Below are 24,217 nucleotides of genomic sequence, written 5' to 3'. Positions count from 1 at the left end.
TGGGAGGCGACAGATTGTGGGAGAGGAAGAACTGGGAGGAGGAAAAGAAAAAAGAAAGAGAAAGAGAGAAGGGAGCCCCGGCGCCTGGCCAGGCAGTTGCTCGTACCTGCTGCGCGCCGGGGCGCTTGCTGCTTCCTCCTGGGCATGTTGGCCGGCTGCGTCCGCGGGCAGCGCCTGGAGGCAGGGCGGGAGGGCGAGCCAGCCGGCTGGGGGTGGGCAGAGTTGCTTCAGCCCCCTCGATCCGGGCTGAGGAGGAGCTGCTCCAGGCTGGGCTGCAGGGCGAGCTTTTTGTTGTTGTTGCTGCTGCTGCCGCTGCCGCCGCCGCCGCCGCTGCTGGGCATGCACGATGTGGAAGAGGAGGAGGAGGAGGAGGAGGAGGAGAAGGAGGCGGAGGCACGGGGAGCGAGAGCAGCCGGGAGGACAGCCCCGATCTCGCTGCTGCTGCCGCCGCTGCTGCTGGCACGAGAAGAGGGGGGGGAGTTTGACAGATCGCCCCGCAGGAAGGAGGAGGAGGAGGAGGAGGAGGTGCCTCCCCCCAGGAGCAGGAGGGCTGGGGCGAGCCCGCTCGGAGTGGCCCCCCAGCCCGGCCCGGCGGCGGCGCCTCCTCTTCGGGGAGCTCACGGCATGCAGATCCGGAGGTGCCTTCACTTCTCCTGCCGGGGCGGCCAGCAGCTTCGGGCGGCGCTGCTGCTGCTGCTGCTTCTCACTCCTGCGCTCCGACGGCTCGCCGATCGCGGCGGCGGCGGCAACAGGCACAGCTTGAAGGGAAAAGAGACGATCGCAGCGTGACTCCAACTAGTCGCCGGAGAGCCAGAGAAAAAGAGCGAGAGGGGAGCCCGCGCCGCCCGCTGCAGCCTTAACTCTTTGCGCCTCGCGCGGCGGCAGCCCAGGAACGCACCGGGGGCCACGCGTCAAAGAAGCGGAGGGGCGGCGGCGGCGAGGGGATCCCCCCAGATCTGAGCCAGGAGGGGGAGGGGACAGCCAGGGAGGGTCCCGCCTCCGCCGCCTCCTCCGCCTCCAGCCAGCCCCGATTCCCCTCCCTGCCCGCTCAATTCAAGCTCAGGACTGGACACCCCACCGAGCTACCCGGCTTCGCCCCGCGCGCAGGAGATCGGGGGTCCCCCGGCATCAAGCCACCTGGGGGAGCGGGGAGGGGGCTTTCTCCCCCCCTCCTCCTCACCAGCCACTTTGTGGACTCCCCCCGCCCCCAAGTCCTTGACAAAGCCAAGGTTTGGCACCCCGTCGACTCACGGAAGTGCCCCAAGCGGGTGCGGACCGTCCCGAGGCGAGCCAGCCCAGCTGTCACGCCAAGCGCATCCTTCTTAATTCCCGCGCAAACACACACACCCTCCTCTGGTTCTCCACCCAGGGGATTCCCCGTGCAATGGGGGGGGGGCATAGGCACAGAAAGGAGCCAGGTTGGAGGGTCGCGGGCAGTGGGGCTCTTCTCGGATCTCAGCTCCCACCCCACCCCTGTGTCTGGCCACATTTGCTGGGCTTCACCCTTTCTTTCTTCCTGCCCGCCAGAGCTGTGGAGCGGGGTACATACATCCCATCCCAGGATCACCAGGTTGCCCCACAGCCAGTGAACCCCACAATCTCAGGTTTGAACCCCACAAAATCCTCCCCCCCCCAACACACACACTCAGAGGTAAAAGAATCAGACTCCTTAGAGATCAGACCCCGACCTCTGGAGCTAAAAAGATTAAAAAGAAAAGACCACATGCCAAAAAAAGACTCCAACTGCACACCTTCCATAGCAAGCTCCGGGGCGCCCCCACCCCCGGGAATTCCTTGAAAGCTTCCTCCCTGCTCAGTCCTGGGGTCCCATCTTCCTCCTCCTACAGCCCCTTCGAGTTAGGGGGCTATCCTTCTAGGGGACAGCAGAGCCCCCACCCCACCCCACCCCCAAGCAAAAAGAAATCCACCCCTTTGCTCCCTAGCTTGGAGAACCCCCCTCCAGCAAAGTTAAGTCTAGGAAGTGCACCCGACTCGAGGCATGCCGGTTGGGCGGGGGCGGGGGAAAGAGACACTTTCCCAGAGAGCCTTTTCCTTGCAGCTGCCAAAACCTGCAACCTCCCAGTCACCCAGGCCTTAACGTGGGATCTCTCCAGACCAGCAGGCAGGAGAGAAGGGACCTACATGGGAACATAGGAAGCTGCCTTATACCGATTCAGACCCTTGGTCGATCGAGCTCAGTATGGCTTACACTGACTGGCAGCAGCTCTCCAAGGTTTCAACCAGGGGTCTTTCCAAGCCCTAAATGGAGATGTCAGGGATTTAACCTGCGATGCTTGCAGAGCAGCTGCTCTTCCGCTGAGCGTGGCCCTGCCACCAGACACACCTACCCTTTCTCTAAAGAAACCCCCTCACACACACTCACCTACCTTTGGCTTACCTTCCAAAGTCACTGCTATAATTTTGCTCAATACTTGCTCAAGGCCATACCTCGGCAACAGAGCATCTGCTCTGCATGCAGAAGGTCCCTGGTTCAATCGCGGGCAGCATCGCCAGGTAGGGCTGAGTGAGACCCCCTGCCTGACACCTTGGACAGCTGCTGCCAGTCAGTGTAGACAATACCCAGCTAGATGGACAGATGGTCTGACTCGGTATAAGGCGGCTTCCTAGGCCTGACTTAGGAGGACATCGTCTTGAACTTCGGAGCAGACTGACTTGGGAGCAAGATCCTTTGGAGCGAATGGGACTTACATCCAAAGTAAGCATCTCCAGACGGGCTGCACGTGTTTCTCGCCATCCACACCTCACCCACACTCCCCAGCGTGCCTTAGAAAGACGCTCACCCGATCGCAACTCTCTCCGGGCCCAGAGCACGCAAGCACCCGTCAGAGATGCACCCCGAGCCCTCTTTGGCGCAGACACCCCCCTCTCCCGACTTACCAGTGGTGGGGGCTTGCAGGCTCCGGCAAGCATAGATCCAAGGATTCCCTTTGCTGCAGAGAAACCACACTTTAAACGTCTCTCTCTTTTCTTCTTCTTTCTTGTTCCGTCCCCCCGCTTCACGTTTCTGCTCTTCTTCGCAAGATCTCCAGGAATCTCGCCGCGAAAAGAGATCGACTAAGCATGATCTTTTGCAAAAAGAAGCAAGCCTCCTAGATTGTCCTCTTCGCCCTCTTCTTCTTCTTCTTCTTCACATAGGCATATACACGTACTTTTAAATTTTTATTTTAGAGAAGATCTCTCCCCCCCCCCCTCCCCGCCTTCTAGTCCATATTCATTGGTGGGGAGACTGAGATCATCTAGGGGAGTAAGGATCCTTCCTCGGCTGTGCAAAAGAGCGCTGGGCGAATCGATGCGCTGAGAGTTTGATTGTGTATTCCTGACTTGCAATAAGGTACGGCCGGGGGGAAGCGGGAGGGGGGGGAGAGGGGACGGACTCTTAACTGTGTTTCAAGTGCTTTATGAACATGGATCTGAAGGTAGAGCCAAGCACCTTCTCGACTGCCAATGGCCCTCCCCCCCCTTCCTTCCTCCCCCTCTTTTCTTTGTGTGGCTGAGAGATATTTAATAACAGCTCCAGCAAATCACAAGAGAGCGCCTTTAAGACCCAGATGCTTTACTTAAGAGAAGTGCAGCAAACAGTAGCAAACAATTGCCCTCGCTTTTTAAATCTCTCTCTCTCTCTCTCTCTCTATATATATATATATATATAATTTTTATTTTAAGGAGAGAGAGGAAAGGGGGAAGAGAGTGCTCTCACTTTTATTTTTTTATTTTTTTACAGTGAGATTTAAAAAATAAATAAATCCAGAGTCTCCTTTCGCTCCCTTCAAGATTTGGGATCTCTCCAAAGACCTCACTCAATGCAGATGTTTTCGTCTTCACATCTTAGAAAGCCGGGCTGATTTTGCAGGGGCGGGGAGGGGATCAAATACTCCCCCCTGCTTTATAGAAAAAAAGAGCATGAAAGTTGGGGCTTTTTTTAAAAAAAAATGCTGTTATGATTGGGTTTGATTTTTTTTTTCCTTTCCCTCCCTGTTTTAGCCGATCGTTAGGATGAAAACACACACGCACACACAGTGTTTTGCAGTCCTCGGGAAATGTGCAGCAGAAAAGCGGAAACCCCCAATTAAAAAAAAATGCTCTTGCCTAACAGCAGAAAGGGTGAGTTGCCTTCTCAATGCTCGTTTCGGCTGCCAGATTCTCTCGGTTCCATCTCATTGACGGTTTTTTGGCTTCGCGCTGAGGCAGGATTTGGTCACGTCAGGCGCGATCAGATCTGCTTAAGAGACGTTAAGCGGCCCCCTCCCCAAAAAACACCCCTTTCCATGTGACTGCTTGCATGTGTGTGTGCAGGGTTGGGTGGCTTGCGCCAGAATAAGCGACTTTCCAAGCAATCGGGATGTTTTGAGTCCCCCCCTCTCCCCCTCTGCTGCTTTGGCTATGCATGCCGTTAGATCCGCCCTAACATCTGTCCATCTTTCCATTGGCGCATCCATCAGTGTCACCAGGAATGCACATTGCCGCGGCGACAACAGCACAGACATAACATCGTCTGGGATTCCGCACAAATAACTCACATACTAAACAACTTAAGCGGGAAGGAGGAGATCAGCCGCAGCCTAAGTCTTTACAAAGGCTAACCCAGACTCTGCAAAGGAAAGGCGGGGCGGGGGGGGGGAGGGAGAGACCCAACCGCTCAGGACTCAGCCTTGCCTAGTCTTTACATGCACACCTCTCAGGGCACCCCCCCCGCCCCCCGCTTCCCCTCCCCATCCTTTTAACATTAGGAAATTGACCCGCTTCCAAGGACTGGATGTCGTCCTGGAGGGGAAGAGGACGCAATTGTCAAAAGCAAGCGGGGCTGGCAAAACAGGAGTTAGATCCCAGCAGGAGAAATCCTCGCACCAGATGTACTTCCTGTTTCTCCAAAAAGGGGGGGGACCCCTACATCTGTTTCAGAGGGTTGGAAAAACTGGGGGATCTCAAGGTGTTCTTAAAGGGGGCGGTGTGAAGTCTTTTTATTGATATGCAATAATAGGGTGTTTTAGCAACTGGGAGGTGATTCTTAGGAATGCTCCCTGCAACTGGGAGATGATTCTTAGGAAAAAGAAGCGACACTTTTTCTTTCTTTTCTTTCCCCCCCCTTTCTTTGGTCAGCCACTTTTCTCTACAATTAAGGCGACCCAACAGCAGTTACTTATGTGCGAGGGACAGGATCGGGAATGAAATCACTTTACTACTTGCGTGGAAATGTACAGTTAAATCCAAACTTGGCACCGACTTTTGAGAGGGGGAAATACCCGAACACCACTTCCCCCGCCCCCTATCAATGGCTTTTCTCTTAATTGCCTTCACATCCCCCTCTGCTAAGTGGTGCACCAGGAAATCCGCCTTTTCTAAACTCCACGAACACACACACCCATCACACGCACCTCTCATCCCTTCTCTCGCAATCTGCTCATCTTTCTCTAATCCTTTTATTATATGCAACCCGCATGATGTCATGTGTAACCTTCCTGCTTTCACGATACAATGGTCCAGGCTCCATCGGAGGAGGCAGGAAAGTTTATACAAGGGGCGGCGGAGGGGGGGGGGGGGCGCGCTTCAAAGCGGTTTATCCCTTGCGGGTCTCCGTCTTTGTCTGCAGTTATTAAATTAGGGAGATCTACGTTTTAGCAAGGTACAGAGAGTGCCGCTTCCTTCCAACTGATCTGGCGTCGAATTTGCAAAAAAAAGAAGAAGAAAAAAACCTTTGCAAGAAAAAGAAAGAGGGGGGAAAAAGGGGGGGGGGTTAACCAATTAAAAAATGCCTATTTTTAGACTAGACAGCCACAGTTTAAGACAGTGGAGGGAGGGGGGAAGAGGGAGAGAGATCAGGGACAATATTCTCTTCGTCTAATTGCTCAGTGGATTGCTACCTGAAAGTGCCACCTAGATGAAGAGAAGCGTATGAAAGGCGTGGAACAATTCAGGGTGACAACTACGGGGTGTGTGTAAAAGAGGGGTGCTCTTGACCGTTCCCATCAGACAAACGACAGGGTTTTTAAAAAGAGAGCGAGAGAGAGATTATAAATCTTTGCAGGGAAGCAGGGCCGGACTCAGGATTGGGGTTGCGCGTGCAACTTTTGCACAAAGGTCCGACCGTCGGCCAAGCGTGGAAGTTTTCAGATAAAGCTCCTCTTATTTCTCAGAAGTGCTGCCCCGTTAGTGAATCACGTCTTCGAGACTTAACACGCTTCTCAATCTCTGTTTATATTTCCTCTGTTGCCAAGTTGTTTCTGCGAAAAGGAGCTCCTGGCCTTCCTGTCGTCTCTTTCCAGCCCTCCTTTCAAAACTTCCTACTAGACGGGTTTGTCGTTAAAAAGTCGATTTCTTTAAAGAGCGCCTTAAGCGAGAGGGAAAGAAGAAGCCGTGGTTTTGAAAGAAAGCTTGATATTCAAGAGGACAGAGCAATCAGTTTATTAAAATTCGATGAGGAAATCTCTGGGAAATATCAAGTTGTTCTAAGGCGGCTTTTCCTCTCTTTTCTCACTCAAGTCAGTCTTGCTATTTATCAGATAAAGGGTCTGAGGCGTGTGTATTCCAACTGATCCTGGATTTGTAGACAAGGATTTGCCATTACTGGTTTGTTACTGTCAAGGAGGTTCTTCTTGCCTCCTGTATTAACTTCTTCTTCCTCTTCGCATTTCTTCCCAATGATTCCCAGTAACGTCCAGTTTCCTACAAACAAAACAACTAGTCGAGAGTCCTCACCCGGTTTTCCCCCTGTAGAAGGGCGTTGAGGAATGGTTTCAAAGATCATCGAAGGCGAGCTGCTGGCTCGTGTTAGGCCTCTTGGAAAGCTGCGAGTGAGAAGCGTGGCGCAGTTAGTAAAGGATCGGATCCTGCAAAGCAATCTTCAGCTCTGATCCTGCAAAAGGAACCGCTTTGTCTGAGAGGGTCGGAGCGGTGCGGGGGGGGGGGGCCGCTGAAAGGCAGGATACTTCCAAGACGCCTGCGAGGACAACAGAGTAGTTGCTTGAACTACTCTGCCCATCTCTTTAGTTTGCGAATCCATTGTGCCCACCTTCCCCTCGAATGCTTAGATCTGCATTACAAGGGGAATCTTTAAAGGGGTGACAGTCCTGTGCAGGTTTGCCCAGGAGTCAGTCCGAATTCAAGGGCCTGACTCCCCAGTCAGGATTGCTGCTTAAAAATCCCTTCCCGCCTCCCGCGCCGGCGCCTTGAGCTACACTGTACAGATTGGCTTGCCAATTTCACTGCACCTTGTCTGGATTTTCAGCAAGCAGCGCAACTCACGGACCGTTTCTTTCCATGCCAACGTTTTATTTTGTTCTGAGGTGAAGCAGCAACTGGTTTCATTCTCCCCTAGACTTTGTTGAAAGCTTAATTTTAAATTTCCCTTTGGGTGAGGTGTGTTTGTGGGGCGGGGGGGGGGAATATTAGATTTTTCTTTATTAACAGTAGAGATGAGTGAATTTAAGGTACGCCTGGGAAATCTGACCGTTTTACTTTTTAAAAACGCGGCACACAACTTGTTCTCTGCCTCTCCCCCATCACACTTCCCAGTTCTATCAAAAGGCAAAGTATTGGTGAAGACGATTGGGAAATCTTTGACTGTGTTATTCTTAATGAATAATGACCCTGGAAAGGAGGGAGGGGGAGTATAGAACTCTTGCTAAAGTAGTGTGACTTTTCGGGGGTGGGGGGCTTCTTTTGAAAGGTACCTCTCAATGCCTCTTGAATGCAAATAGATTTTTTTTTTTTTTAAAGAAAGAAAGAAAAAGAATCCTTCGGGCTAAGACTTTCCCCCTCCTCCAATGTAAATTGTTTTGGTAAGCGCATCTGCACGGCATCTAAGGCTGCTGCTTTTCTGATCCCAGTAGCAGCTTTGCCCTAACGAACCAGATGCTGGGTCTCTGTACATTCTCCAAAAAGGACGGTTGCAGTTTCGACAGGAAGCAGCCCAGAAAAAAATCCCCACCTTCAAACTTCGGTGCCATTTTCAGGCAGCATGGGAGGGGGAGGGGAGCGCAGGGAGCCCCTCCCCAGGAAGCGACCACAATGCCATTGTTCTTAAAGAGTTTGGACCGGGCTTTTTTAAAAATCCCACCCCGCCACCGGCAGTTTCTTACGTTCTTGGTAAAATAACTAGAATCTAACTTTATACATACCCGCAACCCCTTAGAATTTGCGAACAGACTCAAAAGTCCCAAGAGAGTGACTTCGATTTCGCGCGCGCAGGAGGCGTGTATATGGTTATACATGTAAACTTACGAACACGGGGAGTAAAGACACAGCAGCTGTGTTGCTTCTCTGCCACCTCCTGATTTCTAGAAAGAGAGGCAAAGTTTAATTAAATCTGTTTTCCCGTGTTTCCCGTAGGATAGATCTATCCTATCTTCTTAACTTTCTTCTACGCTTTATACACACACACACCCCAAATCTCTGTCTTGGGTGCTTTCTATGTCAAGCGCCTACAACAAACTTTTTCGGTGACAGTTCCCCAGCTGAACCAATCCACAGTACAACTAAGGCAGATGCCTACTTCTTGCAGGAAGGGTGCAATCCGATGAACACAGGCGAGTAAGGCCCATTGAGATCAATGAAACGGACCCCCAAGTCAGAGAAACCCGGCTCCAGGTTAGGGTGCAACCCATTCTAACTGCTTGAGTTAGAGCAAACCCCATCCTAGGCTACGGGTGCAAAGGAAACTGGCTTTGAAAAGGTGCTCAGTCGCCCCCCATTTAATCCTGCACTTTCAAAACTCATCTTGCAGCAAGAAGAAGGGAGGGGGAGACGCCGTCTTGACCTTTGTCCCTCTGGGGGCAGCTCACCTAGAAATCCTCCTCTCCACCTGCGCCCCTTCCTTAACATCACCTGGAGTCCATCGCAGCAGAGCAGTCAAACACAAAGCGAAGGGGTTCCCGAGCTCCTTGGAGAGGTTTGTCTCTTTCCCCCTCCTCTGTTCTTGCTACAGCTTTCTTCTAAGAGAAAAAGAAAGGCTTTAAGGACCACGTCGAGAGGAACCAGATTCAAAGGAGACCTGAGCACCTGTCCCTTTCATACTTACGCAGAATAAAGGGAATTTTGCAAAAGGGTCGCTGTGCCGGTGAAATCACCAAAGCTGCACCTGCTGAAACACTGGCTTCTGCTCAGAACAGGAGCATGGTCCTTTCTTGCTCATCTTCCTAGCCCCAGTGGGAGAGGAGAGATTGCTTTCAGGAATGCTAACCTGGCTAGCTTCGGATCTCCGCGAGCTGTCTGCGAGCATTCTGGTTCCCTAAGAGCGCAGCTAGACCCGCTCCTAACTCGTAACCTGGGATCTCCCGCTCTGGCCCTTTTCCATCGGAATGCAAAGAGAGGCTTGCCTTTTGTGTGTGCTTGTTTTGCAAACATTGCAGTTGCAAAGTTGCCAACAGTGCGCCTTTCGCCCGTTTGAAAGAGGCTGTGAAAATCTCTTGCAGAACTCGCCGGGGCTGGGAAGAAAACAAGTTAACGCCTCGCAAAGCCGATGTAGGAGGACTGGGTAGCAGAAGCGAGGGAGAAGACAGAGATCCCGAAACTCCACCAGAGGCGACAGCAAATGCTATTTATATTAAGCCATGAGAGATTAGTCAATTTCACACACCCTTAGGAGAAGTTTGGCTAGCGGACGCCTTTGCATAAATGGCATTGCTGCTTTCTTTTTCTTTCTTTCTTTCTTACTTTCCTTTTTTTTTTTTTTTTGAGAAGCACATCAGGATCAGGAACCTCGAGCAAGATTTCTGGGACCCGAGGTCAGGACATTTCAGAAATGTAGCGGTGAACTTGCCGCCTCCGCCTGCATTAAAAAAAAAAGAAACAAAACAAAAGCCGGGAGATCTATGTTCAATAAAGCGTGAATCAATTAAAAAGAAAACACCGCTCATTTGATTGCAGGGGGAGAAAAGGGAGAAATAATAATTCGTCTTCCCGTCAGTTTATATTTTAATTAAATATATTAACTTGATTTTTAAAAAGTTGATGTGTAAAATTCATATATATATATATATATATATATATATATATATATATATATATATATATATATATATATATATATATCTGGAACGATCCAGCAAAGCAATGCACTTTAGAGTCCACATTAAATAAATAGAAGACTTAAGGTAAGCATATGCTTAAATAGGGCAATAGGACTAGCAGATTTAGACTGGCACTGCTTAATTACCCGGAGCTCAAATCCAAACAATCTCTCCCTCTCTCTCTTTACTGAGACCCAGGTATGGCTTTGCAAGGGAACAGAGTTCTCTTTTGTGTCCCAGAGAAAGACAAGAGGCTCTGGATTTTCCAGCACACTTTACAAAGCAGTCAGAGAAGAAGACCACTCCAGCAGCTATTCTGGTGCAGGGGGATCTCTCCCCTAAGTGCACCTGTTCCAGCAAGATTTCCAGATGTGCCTCTTGTGGCAAGTATGGCTGACAACAGATTAAAACTTCAGTGGTGGCTGTGGATTGGCAGTTTTGCTTATAAACAAATGACAAGTTAAATGATTAAGCCTGCTATCATATGCACAATCCCCATGGATTGTGCATAGAAAGAGTAGTTCCCATTGCATACAGTGGGGCTTCCTTCTGCATAAATATGCCTACGAGTGGACTGCTGAATAACTACTACTACTAATATTTATATCCCACTTTTCATCAAAAGTTCTCAAAGTAGTTTATATAGAAAAAATAATAAATAAGATTGTTCCTTGTCCCCCAAAAGCTCATAATCAGAAAGAAAGACAGACAGAAAGATAAAAAGAAAGAAACTCTACAACTATCATAGTATGCCAATGATACTGATATTTTAAAGACAGGAGATTTTATATATATATATATATATATATATATATATATATATATATATATATATACACACACACACACACACACACACACACACACACACACACATATATACATACACACACACACACACACACACAGAGATGCAAAGGAGAACAAAGTTCCTGTACCTTTAATACAGAGTTCTCACTTGGGTCCCCAGATACTGTTAGAATACAACTCCCATCACCACCAGCCACAATGGCTGAAGGGAGATATAATCCAACCACAACTGGACACCCAAATCTGAGAACCCCAGTTTTAATAGTTATGCAGAAGAACATACACAGGTTGTCTTTCTCATGCAGAGATGAGAAACGCTAAATCTATTCAAAATGTAAACAACTCTGAAAGATTAGTGGAGCCTGGATCTCCTTTGCATCTGGTCTTCCTAAATGAAGGTTAACAGCTTCTTGGAGTCAGTCAGTCAGAGTCTCTCTCTCTCTCTCTCTCTCTCTCTCTCTCTCTCTCTCTCAACACACACACACACACACACACACACACACACACACACACCAATCTTTTGGAAAGCCTTCTCCTCAACATTGCCTGTATAAAGCAGTGTACATCACTTGTTTGCAAGAATGACCTCAACAGTTCTTAATGAAAAGAACCAGATTAAATTAAGAACTAATTAAAATTACAGTTTTTTTTAAAAAACAAACAAAACTGAAATATGGTCAGAGGCTCCACTTCTAAACTATTCTAGCAAGCCCTGGCATGTGAGGGCTGGTTGTCCAAGTACAGTGTATAAGCGAGTTCCATTAGAGACATCTTTGTCTCTGGTCTAAACACACATTTCATCATCTCTTCATATTGTCCCTGGTCAAATAGGTTGTGCAGGTTTTAAAAGTACTGCTATAAGAACCTGTGAAACCTATTTGTCACTAGTGACAAATGGGTTTCACAGGTGGAATAAATGTGCAATGGGATAAATAGCCTGGTTCAGTTCTCATAACATCTTTGACACTCTGAGAAAGCAAAATAGTTCACCCCCAGTCTCACTAATGGGTGAAAGATACTCTCCACATGCCCAGACACTCTAGCATTATGACACCCATTCCAAGGTTTTGGTGATTTCTGACTAGGAGTACCATTAATCCTTTTCCACAACTGATGAATTCTGATTGTAAACCCAACATTTTAATCTGTAGTTAATGAATGAATCAAATCAATGACTATTAGTGCTTTCAGATTTTAATTGAAGGAGCATCCCATGTACCTTATTCCAACGCATCACTTACAGTGGTTGTCATTCACTTCAGCAGATTACCATGCCATGTGAATTAAAGGGCCCACTTTATTCATATGAAATTACAAATGTCTCGGTTGGATCTGAAAGCATTAATTGATTAATCAGAATGATGATTTGATGAGTTAATTAACTGCAAATTAAATCATGCTTTCACAGAAAATTCTATATGCTAGGGGGGGAAAGTTTGCCAGTTAACAGGAATGAGTGAATGAACCCGAAAGCTTATTCAGCATAAAAATCCTTGTCTACCAAATGGGTTTTAGACATATAGGATATTTAAGGCAGAAGAAAAAGAAACTGCCCACGCTCCTAGAGTACTAGGAATCAGAGTACCTGAATTTGAGACAAATTTAGGGTGTGTATATGCGTGTGTTAAATTGGTTAAATTGTTTCAGTTCCATAATGAATCCTGGGAATTGTAGTTCAGTGAGGGGGTGAAAAAAAGTCCCCCTCCCCACATTTTAAAAAACAAATTGACTGCAGGTTTGGGGAAAGCCATGGCTAACTGTTGCTTACATTAAGGTCACCAAGTGTTATCGGACAAAATGCTTGTGCTTTAAATAGCTGTGTGACACACTGAATCCAGTGAAATGTCTCCCAGAGATGTAGTGAATAGTGATGAATTTTAGTTCACCATGCAGCTGTTAAGTTCTGCTAATTGCTATGTTAATATCTAGGGAAGGTTAGAAGTGCATCTCAAGATCACTCCTATCATGCTTTAATTTTGCTGCATATATTTATGGAATTTTTACCATTGAAATTTTAGGGAAGTTTTGAACTTTGCAGCTAGAATTGGGATAAGAGATGGCCAAGTCTTTTTTTTTTTTTAAAGTCCTACATGCTATCTTGCAGAACTCAAATTCCCTTAACTATAATGGACAGCCGCCAGACTACTTAGTCATGACTGAGCTCAACTGAGATAAGTTGGTCATGATAAACTTAAGTTCCATTAATTTCAATGGAAGAGACAGTCTAGTGTAATGGTTGGACTAGGTGTGCTGGATTAGGACATGGGGAGACCAATGTTCAAATCCCTGTTCACTTCAGCCATGAAACCCATTGGATGACTCTGGGTCAGTCACTTATCTTTCACCCTAATCTATCTCACAGGTTTGTAAGTATAACCATAAGCATGTATACCACCCTTAGGCTCCTTAGAGGAAAAGTGGGATATACAAGTAGTTTTTTTTAATTTTTAGTTGCTCTATCCCTGTTGACTTTTAGGAACCAGCTGGAGACACATCCCTCTTCAGCCTAGCTTTTTAGCTTCCTAGTGGTTTTTATGGGCAACTATTTTAATTTGAGCTTTTTATGTTTTTATTGTTGTAAAATGTCTTGGCTTATTTTATTGTTGTAAACTGCCTAGAGACTTTGGTAGTGGGTGGTATACAAATATGTTAAATAAGTAATAAATACATACATATAATGCATGTACCTCACTCCCCCCCCCCGAAAAGATCCAAAGTGGCTTATACCTATCAAAATGCAAAAAGCAAAACATTTTAGCCAACATAAACAATTACCATAAATAATACAAGGTATCATGGTTATGACCAGCACCCTTAAATCAACACTACCTAAATTAAAGCTCAAGTGTGCTGTCAAATCGGTTTCGACTCCTGGTGCCCACAGAGCCCTGTGGTTTTCTTTTGGTAGAATACAAGAGGGGTTTACCATTGCCTCCTCCCACGCAGTATGAAATGATGCCTTTCAGCATCTTCCTATATTGCTGCTGCCCAATATAGTACCAGCAGGGATTCAAAGCGGCTACCTTCTGCTTGCTAGTCAAGCATTTCCCCGCTGAGCCACTTAAGGTGGCTCTTCAGCATTAAAAGCTTCATTTAGAAGCTATTATTTTAGCCTGCTGCCAAAACATGTAGAATGGTGGCACCTGCCTGAACTCAAGGCAGGTTCCAAAGAGCACCACCAACAAAAAGCCTTGCCCCTTGTGGACGCCTGTCACACCACAAATAGCCTAGACACCCAGAGCAGGGCCTCTGATTGTGACTGGCAAGCATGGGAAGGCACAGCTGGGGAAAACTCATGGCTCCTTCTTCTGATGTATAGTAGTCTGCCACCCCATCTCTTCCTAGGACAGGATGGGGTCTTTACTTAAAGGTTTCAGGAGGGCTTTGCTATACAATGCCATTCTATATAGGTTGGGGTTAGAACAGACACATCCAAAAAAGTGACATTTCACGAAAATTTCAAGGTTCCTCCAAAGGGAAAACAGAACTTATAGGATCTGTGTGATCAGGGTGAGGAGGCCGCAAAGGTTGGATGAGATAAAGCTAGATACATTTTGCAGTCACTGCTAAAGGGTTATGGGAGGGGTTTCCTTCCCAGATTTGAGGCTTTTAAACCACTGCAGCTCAGAATGTAGTAGAGCTGAGGAAAACGTGCACCCCTCCTGTCTAATGTGATGGAAATGGAAAGTCCTTATGCGTCTATCAGTTATGTTAGGTAATTTTGCATTATTGCCCACACTGCTGCAATGTTCCAGTGGTAGCTAGCTAGCTACATTCATGGGATAAACAAACAGGGAAATATTTGTTTATCATACTGTCTTCCACCCTTCCTCCAGAGAGGGCAAAGCAGCAAAGACAGGGATCAACCCTCCTCAGCCTTGTGAGATAGGTCAGGCTGAGAAAAGTGTGACTTGTCTGTGGTCACACAAGAAGGTTTAATTTATTTAGAAGGGCCTTGCCCTTCTGCTTTACTATTCCAAAGTGGGTAACAAGCCAATAACCAATTCAAAGCAGTAGCGCCAAACAAAGCATCAAACCATCCTGATCCAAAACAATTCTCAAGAACACACAAAGCTCCTTTATATTGAGACACACCACAGTTCAATCTGGCTCAGCATTGTCTATATTGACCGGCAGCCGGTCTGTATGTTCCTAGACAAGGGTCTTTCCCAGCCCTACTGAAGGGTGCTAGGGATTGCACCTGGGACAGATGAACCTTAACTCATTAGACAGAGGAGAGCTGGTCTTGTGGTAGCTAAGCAGGGTCTGCCCTGGTTGCATATGAATGGGAGACTTGAAGTGTGAGCACTGGAAGAGATTCCCCTCAGGGGATGGAGCCACTCTGGTTCCCTCAAGTTCCCTCCCTGGCTTCTCCAAGATAGGGCTGAGAGAGATTCCTGCCTGCAACCTTGGAGAAGCCACTGCCAGTCTGTGAAGACAATACTGTGCTAGATAGACCAATGATCTGACTCAGTATGCGGCAGCTTCCTATGTTCCATTCCTCTGTAGGTTTCCAGAAACATTTGGTTGGTCATTGTTTAAAAAGGAAGCTGGACATGATGGCTTGGGGCCTGATCCAGAAGGACTCTTCTTATGGGCTTAATCCAGAGAAGCAGTCTAGCCCTGATGCAACACAATCCTAAGTATGGTTACACAAAAGGAAGCCCACTGAGTTCAGATGGGCTAACTGCAGGCAGGCCTGCAATGATAGTCTGCAATCCTAAACATACTTCCTAGGGAGTAAGCCCTCTTGAATAAACCCAAAGAGCAGTCCTCTGGCCCTGTCATGGCTAACAGATTTACTGTAGCAGAAGCTTTTGTGGATTTTCACTTGATGATATGCTTTCTACTGGAAGACAACTTCTGTCAAATGGGAGCTGCTAGTCTTTAAGGTGCCACAGGACTGCTCTTTGTGTCTTATGTTTCTTTTCTCTTTTTAATTGCCGATTTCTTTTCCTCGACACACACCAACCGCCGCCGAAGCGGAATCGTTCCACCAATCCTTTGAGAAGTGTCGCAACTGACATTTGTCCCTGATCGCACAGGGACAGCTGAAGGAGAGGTTGAAGGATAGGAGCAGCAACCCCAAGAGCTTGGGGGAAAGCATTTTCCCTTCATATTTTGTTTGTGCTCATTAGGGTGATAAAAGCAGGACAGTCGGTTTCATTTTCCCTGTTAGTTGTGACTACTGTTTGCGCCATCCAGGTCAAACGCAATGTGGAAACTAAGAAAATCTGACACTATCATTGATTTGCTCTCCTTGTACTCATGTCATCGAGAGACAAAGAAATGGGACTTTAAATTGCAATTAAAGCAGCTTTGGGGCAGGTGCCTCTCGTTGGCTATTTATTCTCTTCAGACTTGGCTCCATCCTGCAAGCTGCATTCATTCATAACGTTCATTCATATTTTGAATGCTGCGTGTAGAAATTACACATTGCCTCCCATATTCACTGAAATAAGAAGAAAGATAGCAATGCATATGTTTAAATGTCATCTCATAGTTTCTCCCAGTTTTTGGTTGGGTGGTTGGCTCTTAAAAGGATGGCATTCCTTCTCCGCTTCCCCCGCCCCCCCCCCCACAGGTGTTTTAAAGGTATTAGCTTCCTTTCAAACATGCTTTAACCTTTAATGTTTTGTAACTTGATGAAAAGAAAAGGTCATTTTGTTCAGAAGGGATGCATCCCTTCCGTAATTGTTCTGATCGCTGCAGAGTTTGAGTCTCAGTCCGGACTCTACTTTCTATATGAATGCTCGCCTTGCCTGGTATACACAGATATGTTCAGACTGTCCGATCTCCAGATTCTGTCATTTTGGCCCAGTTTTCACGGAGCTTGTAAACCTGTGTTCAGAGGTGCACCTAGGTAATTTTGGAGCCTGGACCGAAAGGCTTTTGGAGGGCCCCCACACCCACACAAACAGCATTCACATTTTTAACATGACCATACCACCCAGAACAGACTAAAAAGGATTTGGAAGTCTCCAGGGAGTGTGGAGGCCCTGGACTTTGGCCCCGAAGTCCCGGGGTAAGAAAACCAACCTCTGCCTGTGTTTAGGCTATAGCAGACCAGATTCCCCTCATTATGACACCCCCTGTAGCACATTGATCCACAGTTATTCTTCCCTATTTCTATAGCCAAGGCAGCCACTCTTGGGTGATGATACTACTTGCAGCAGCCCCACATTTGTAGCAGACATTTACTGCTAGCCCACCCATACTAACTCTCAGTTTGGGGCTTCCTGGATTCTAGTCAAGACAGCCTTTCAATCATGCTAGTCCTCATGACAGCTTACAAAATTCAGCAACAAAAGGAAAACTAATTAATATTTTTTAAAACAAACACACACACATTTTACAAAAACAGAGAATAAAATGGCAGTTTAAAGTGACAAACTTAAGATCAAAAGCACTTATTTATCCAGCTCCAAAGCCTTACAAACTAAAACAATAACTTGGCTAACTTTCTAAATATGAGAAGAATATGGAGTAGGTAGGCCTGTCTAGGAAGAGAGTTTCAAAATGAAGGTGCCACTACTGAAGAAGCACTGCTCCTCATAAAGGTCATGCACACAAGCAAAAATGCTGGCGGGCGGGCTGGCGGGGAGGTAGGCTCTTACCTGCCTCCCCGCAAATGATCCAGTTGATCTACAAGGCTCTGTTACTAATGCGGCACATAAGCCATGCCACTACAAGTGGCAGAACAGGAAGTCAGAGGAGGAAGTCCTCCGGCATCCTTCCGTGCATCACCCAAGGAGCCTTGGCTTCTCGTGTGAACTGCTCATGTGAACAGCCTCATAGTCTCCAATCTAGCTTCTTGAAGGGATAAACTATAAGTAATGTTACACCTGTCATGTTACATGGGAAGAGCCAATCACAGCTCTTTCGTATAGCATCTAGTTTGACCCTGAGTCTCAGGAAGAACAGTGGGCTTACCACCTTAGTGAGAACTAGACTTAGGTAACTTAGATTTGGGGCTAGGAGAAGCAGGGTTTTTTCAGTGGCAGAACAGACATTATGGAACTTCCTTCATTTCTGGACAGGCTCACCTGGTCCCAAATGCTTCTCTCCTTTAGAAATGTCATTATTTTTAATTAGTTTTCTGTTCTTTTTGTCTATTCTATTATTTCTATTTTATCTATTACATATTTTGAAGACTTGGTTTGTTTGTGCAAAATAAAGTCATACTTCCCAATAACCTACAGATACCAAAATTTGCATACACGATCCTGCCACTGAAATGAGCTAAATGCACAACTTTTTGCACCATAATATGTTTGGTGGGAAATTTTGTTTTATTTTATTGGTTTTGCATTTTTAGAAGAAATTCTGAATATCATCCTTCCCAATTACCTACAGGCACCAAATTTTGCATGAACAAGCGTACCACTTAAATTAGCTGAATGGACTATGTTGTACACTGGAATATGCTTGGGGAATGTGCTTTTTTATTTTTAGAAGGAATTCTGAATATAATAATCATATTTTAACTGCTATTATTCTCAACAGTTTTTAAACCTCAATAATCAGATCAATTATTCCAATCTGCCATCATGCCCAAGAAAAGCAAAATATCTTTCTCAGATTCAAATTTACTATGATTCAAATTTACCTTATATGATAATTACTTGAGCAAATGAATAATGTTTGAAGTTGAAATCCTACAAACTTCAAACTGTTATTTTACTTCCCTTTTGCAAGTACATTAGTAAGACATTCTATTACATATATTCAATTTATTGTACTTTCCTATAAGTGTAATCTACACAAAATGATGTTGCCTGGTCAATGATGGGCCTCACCTACTTATATTTTGCAAGCTGCCTTAAGGACTAATTGTCTGGCTACACATCCCTGTCTCCTTTACCCAGCCTAGGCTAGCCTCAGGGCAAGGACAGGAAGGGGACTGAGTGTTACCCTGTGCGTTCTCTGTCCCAGGCTTCTCATTCCTTGCATCTGCACCACTCCGGCAGCCCCCAGCATTCTCCACCAACCTCCTTCTCATTCCTGGCTGGCTCCTTATATGCCTCTTCACAGGCTATACATCACCTGCCCCCAATTACAGGGCCAACACCCCTCTTTATTACCTGTAATTGATTACCCCTTTCAGCTGTTTCCAATGCCTCTCCCCCTTCTCCATCCTCCTGCTCAGACACCCTCCCTTCGGGAGGCTTGCTGTTGATATTATTCTCACAGGCCTCCCCTTTGGTCTTATCAGGGCTCAGCTCCTCTTCCACTGGAGCTGAGTCCCTACCCATTGGCAGTCTTTCCTGCACCTCTCCCCAGCTGCCACCCGTCCCTGTTGCCATAGGCCCTCTCACTACTCCTTCCAAGGAGGTAAGGACAGCCAGCCTTGCTGGTCACTAATCTAGTAGAAAGACAGCCTGATCTAGACTATAATGGTTGCAGAATTGCATCAGTGTGGGTGCATTGTTAGTAGATGTCTGCAAGGAATTAGGTTATCGAAGCAGGGGGCAATATAACCTGATAGGTGGTTGACTATAGAAGTGGAAGAAAACAAGATGGTCCCACTGCAGATCAACATGCTTCCAGGTCCAGTCACAATGGGTGAGGAGAAACCACAAGGGCCAAGGATTTCTGATACATTGTGGGTAGGATAAGAAGTGTGTGTGCGTAACTGATAATATTTTAATATTGTTTTATTTTGAATCCCCCCAATGTCTAGTTATTTTACATCCATAAAAGTCTCCATACTTAAAGACAAAGCCAAGAATAATATTTCTGTTGCATCACCATTCCTAATGGCAGACTTGCATACTCTCCTAGCAATGGCACACAAAAGAATGGATCCTGCTGCTCACATACAGGTAGATTTTTTGGTTTGGTTTTGGTCTTCTTCCCCTCAAGATGCCGATCAAAAGCCCACTTCATAAAATCCTGTAAGTTTCAAAAACAGCTTGCAAAACAGCATAAAGGGATGCTGATTCTAATAAAGAAGAACCCTGCTGAAAGGAATCTAGCCATGTAATCTTATTACCTACTGCTACAATTCAGCCCCTAGTTAGGGTCACTTAAAACCAAACAGTTTCACGGGATGCCTAGCTATATATGCCTAACTGTGCAGTAGACTGTGCCTAGAGTGGCAGATCCTAAATGCACTATCAGAGTGGGGTCTCCAAGACAGTGTTTGTTTGTTTGTGCAATACATCCTGGTACCGCAGAGAGGTTATGCTGAAGTTGCAAAAGGGCAAAGGTTTAAGAATGGAAGGACCAGATTTCCCCCCCCCCACCCGCCGCCTTTAGCATATATATCTTCAGTTGCAAGCTATTCAATAACAGTGGAAATGATAATGCTAACAAAAGAAAATACTGTAATGCAATCACTTCTGAAATTGAAGGCATATGCCAATTCCTACACACAAAAGATTAGCATCTCACAGTATTACATGTGTAAATTCTGCCCTATGATTCTGAGAAGGTACCTCGGAGGTGTAGATTTTTATTCCTGATAAGTGTGCAGGTACACACACACCACCCTGTATCTTGCACAAGGTGCAGTAGATGCCTCTGCAATTTGAGCAGTTGCAATACCAGAGATCAGAAAAGGAAACTTAAATTGATACAATTAATCCCTTGGAAATACAGCAAGAGTATCTTTTCTCATTCTTCTTACAAGAGTTCAAACATCCAGAGAATATGCTTAATTAAAATTTGGCTATACATTTTAAAAAGATAACAAAAAATGAAAGAAATGGGCTAATTATATTGCTCAGCATTCTGCTATGTATTTTTAAAAAATAATAGACTTTTCCAGCTTGGGCCAATCCCAGGAGATGCAGTTCCTCATTTATAAGAAGGTCCCTGATGGGATTTTTAAAAAGGGGATATCTCATAAAAGGGAAATGTATTTTGAAAGAGGATCCTTGCAAGGGTAAGCGGCATCCTGGCTATATCACTATCCAGGATGTGCATTCCGAGGATGCAATTTTGTCTCCTCCAGTAATTTCCCCATCTTTGTCGCCCCAGCAAGTGCCTCTGCCATTCGCTCGTCCTCATACTTTCCCAACTCTCGTAAATAGACGATTTTGAAAATTTGTTTTATTTAATGAACTGAAAGGTTGAGTCTTTTCCTTTGCGCATTAACTCCCGCTAATATATGATGGTACATATTAATGGTCGTTAACAGGCTAAATGCTCTTTTTCCACAGAAAGCTCACAGGAGGGGGGGGGATGCCCTCATTCGAGATAATTTCACTGAATTGTTGCTGAGTTCTCCCCTCAGGGCACAGAGCTACCAAGGTGAGAGGTGTCTTGGAAATACGTGAAAGGGAAAGCGAGGGAGGGATTTGGGAACCGTGAGGGGAGACAGAGCACTTCTCAAAAACTGCTGGGTTAAGAAAATGGGCTCTGCAGGGAAATCAGGCTCCAATCCCATTGCTTTTGAGCCATCCCCAGAGAGGACCTGTCTTCCTGCACTGCTTTAACATCCTCTCCTCCTGTTCCCTGGTTTCTCTCAACACCGCTATCCTACTCAGTTATCTGCTACTTTCAGGATGTAAAGTGGGGAAGGCAACCGCACTGCTTAGGAACAAGCATGGGATTTTACATACATTGTAACTCCATGTGCCTTAGAGGGAAAGATGCACTAGACCACCATTTCAGATCCAGGGGCCATCTTTAATCCAAACCTGCTCCATGGAACCCACCACCACTGTATTTTCTTTCTGTTTCCTTTCTCTTTCTGTTAATTTCTCCTTATTTCTCTCAATATCTACCTGTCATCAAACCGTATCAAAGCAAACCTCAGTTATGGGTCTTGCTCCCCCTCAGTGAAGTCCGATGCAGTGTGTGTGTGTGTGTGTGTGTGTGTGTGTGATTTCACTGTTTCCCCTTTTCCATGTTAGGAACATAGGAACATAGGAAGCTGCCATATACCATGTCAGACCATTGGTCTATCTAGCTCAGTATTGTCTATACAGAGTCTGGCAGCAGCTTCTCCAAGGTTGCAGGCAGGGATCTCTCTCAGCCCAGTCTTGGAGATGCTGCCAGGGAGGGAACTTGGAACCTTCTGCTTCAGAGCAGCTCTGAACCTTCAGAGCAGCTCCATCCCCTGAGGGGAATATCGTTCAGTGCTCACACATCCAGTCTCTCATCCATATGCAACCAGGGCAGAGCCTGCTTAGCTATGGGGACAAGTCATGCTTGCTACCACAAGACCAGCTCTAGTACACTTCTTCAGCGTAGGGGTTGAAACACTAAGGAGAAAGGAATACTTCATTGTTCAGTCTTCCTGGGATTTATGAACTCTCCTCCTGCGAAATTTCACTAGACTCTTCAAAACCTATTTAGCTTCCCTTGGAATTTCTCAAATATTTTGTCCAATAACAAGCATCCTACAAATAGGCCCAAGGACCAACTTGCAACAAATCCCCCTCAACTTTTACTTCAGGTGAAAGGTGTCAATAACTTAGGTGTGCACACACACAGGGTCTGTGGAATTTTACAAGCCATTGTAAAACTGGAACATAGGAACATAGGAAGCTGCCATATACGGAGTCAGACCATAGGTCCATCTCGCTCAGTATTGTCTACACAGACTGGCAGCGGCTTCTCCAAGGTTGCAGGCAGGAATCTCTCTCAGTCCTATCTTGAAGAAGCCAGGGAAGGAACTTGGAGCCTAGATGCTCTTCCCAGAGCGGGTCCATCCCTTAAGGAGAATATCTTACAGCACTCACACTTCTAGTCTCCCATTCATATGCAACCAGGGCGGATCCTGCTTAGCTTAAGAGGACAAGTCATGCTTGCTACCACAAGACCAGCACTGCTTTACTTTCTCTTCAGATTCCTTAGATGTTTTTGTTCAAGCAGGAATCTACAAATTCATTTCAGATTTTGCTTGGGCAAAATTCAGTGGTAATTCTAGCAGGTGTGTAAAACCTTCACAAGACTTTAAAAAAAAAAGTTGTAATGACATTATTTTCATTTACCTCAGAACTCTCACAAGTGTTTCACTTGGGCAAGATCTGAACCTCAAATTTTGCCTTAAGAGTATCTAGATGTTAATTCATATAGCTAAATTTATGATTTCTTTCTTCTTTCTTATGATTTTTAAAGAGTCCCATAACTCACTGAGAAACCTCCTGTATTACATACTTGACGTTCAGCTTTTAGCCTGCCTTTCTCTGGAAAGCTCAAGGAAAGACACAATTAGGCCCAATTCATGTTACAATAATGGTAACTCTAAAAGGAAAACTGGGCCAATTGGGTGCTGTTCTGTGAGGGAAATTGTGAAGCAGGTCTTCACACAGGTTGAATAATTTCAGTCACATTAGCACAAAGCAAATCCTCGCTTTCAAAGGGTTGTGAACATATTCCCCCCCTCCCCAGAACAGCAATTACACAGTTTATTTACAAGCAGCAGCAAAGCTACAATTGTGTGGTATTTACTTAACCTTATAAACACACACTCGGAATTCCGTATTTAAAAAACAAAATGAAAAAACTCCCTGCTCATTCACAGCCATACACCCCCCCACCTCCACCCCGGAATATAGTGGGCAAGATCCAAATTAAGATAATTTTGACTATTTTCCCCCCCCCCCCATTTATTTCAGTGTACTTAGTCTTGACTAATTTAGTCTGGAACCTGTCCATTAAAATTTAGCTATGTGGGAATCAGGGGGGAAAAGCTGGGCAATTTTAGTGTGTCTGTCAAACTTCTTTGCAGGGGGAGGTATTCTCCCTCAAGATGCCTATAGTTATTTTGCCTGACCAAGACCTTCCAAATTTACCTCATGTTTTGCCACAGAAAGCTCACAGCAGAGAGAACATTCTGCACCTAGTCTGGAACATTCTGTGTGCTAACTGAGCACAAGGGCAGCTTTTAAAGTGGTGACTCTCTTATATTTAGCAGGGGGAGAGCAACTGGCCCTCTCCAACCCCAGCACAGCATCCCTCCAGTGGTGGCGGCTGGTATTTACCTGAGGCTTCTTTTTAGATTGTGAGTGCTTTGGGGACAGGGAAGAATGTTATTTCTTTTCCTATGTAAACCACTATCAGAATTTGCTGAAAAGTGGCATATAAATATTTGTAATAATAAATGTCCACTCAAATCCAAACACAGTTCTATTCAGATATTACATGGGGGAAAGTGTCTGTACATGTTTTTGTGCAGATGACTGAAGATGCACACGTTTAAAAAGGCACGCTGGGTGCTGGCCCACTCAAATGCAGAATACAAATAGAAACGTATTACCATACCACTATTGAACACAATGAGGCTATTCACACGTGCATGCAAAACTGGGCTGAGGGAGCCCAGCCTGCTTTTGCACGTGCATGTAAACCTCCAGGATCGGGCCGATCCCAGCGGCAGCACAGCAGCAAACCCGCCTAACTAGCCACCCTTTAAAATGAAATTAAGG

General features: G+C 46.0%; 1 protein-coding gene and 2 long non-coding RNA genes across 7 annotated transcripts in view; 1 reads left to right on the top strand and 2 right to left on the bottom strand.

Moving 5' to 3' along the window:
* The window catches only part of TSHZ3 (teashirt zinc finger homeobox 3), a 158,696-nt gene extending 155,680 nt beyond the window's left edge, over positions 1 to 3,016 (bottom strand). Inside the window, exons 1-2 of one of the 3 annotated variants that reach the window (XM_053271456.1) lie at positions 2,899 to 3,016; positions 107 to 758 (exon numbers count right to left, since the gene is read on the bottom strand). In XM_053271456.1, coding sequence (XP_053127431.1) covers positions 107 to 146 — 40 coding nt within the window. In that variant the 5' untranslated portion in view covers positions 147 to 758; positions 2,899 to 3,016. Of the gene's footprint in view, positions 1 to 106; positions 759 to 1,251; positions 1,877 to 2,709; positions 2,794 to 2,898 lie in introns of those variants that run through there. The other 2 variants (XM_053271459.1, XM_053271458.1) reach the window with 2 other exon arrangements.
* A 204-nt stretch (positions 3,017 to 3,220) lies between these two features.
* LOC128334548 (uncharacterized) overlaps positions 3,221 to 24,217 on the top strand; it is a 45,735-nt gene continuing 24,738 nt past the window's right edge. For all 3 annotated transcript variants that reach the window (XR_008311312.1, XR_008311311.1, XR_008311313.1), the window contains exons 1-2: positions 3,221 to 3,352; positions 4,003 to 4,122. This is a non-coding gene — a long non-coding RNA (uncharacterized LOC128334548). The remainder of the gene's footprint in view (positions 3,353 to 4,002; positions 4,123 to 24,217) is intronic.
* Positions 6,263 to 8,933, bottom strand: LOC128334551 (uncharacterized). Its single transcript, XR_008311315.1, has 3 exons — positions 8,799 to 8,933; positions 8,239 to 8,294; positions 6,263 to 6,803 (listed from the first exon to the last, which is right to left on the bottom strand). It is a non-coding gene; the product is annotated as an uncharacterized LOC128334551 (long non-coding RNA).

Source organism: Hemicordylus capensis, chromosome 9 (assembly GCF_027244095.1).
Source record: "Hemicordylus capensis ecotype Gifberg chromosome 9, rHemCap1.1.pri, whole genome shotgun sequence".
In the NCBI taxonomy this organism is placed as follows: domain Eukaryota; kingdom Metazoa; phylum Chordata; class Lepidosauria; order Squamata; family Cordylidae; genus Hemicordylus; species Hemicordylus capensis.
The sequence above is the reverse complement of the archived record's forward strand: the minus strand, read 5'-3'. Positions and strand labels throughout refer to the sequence as shown.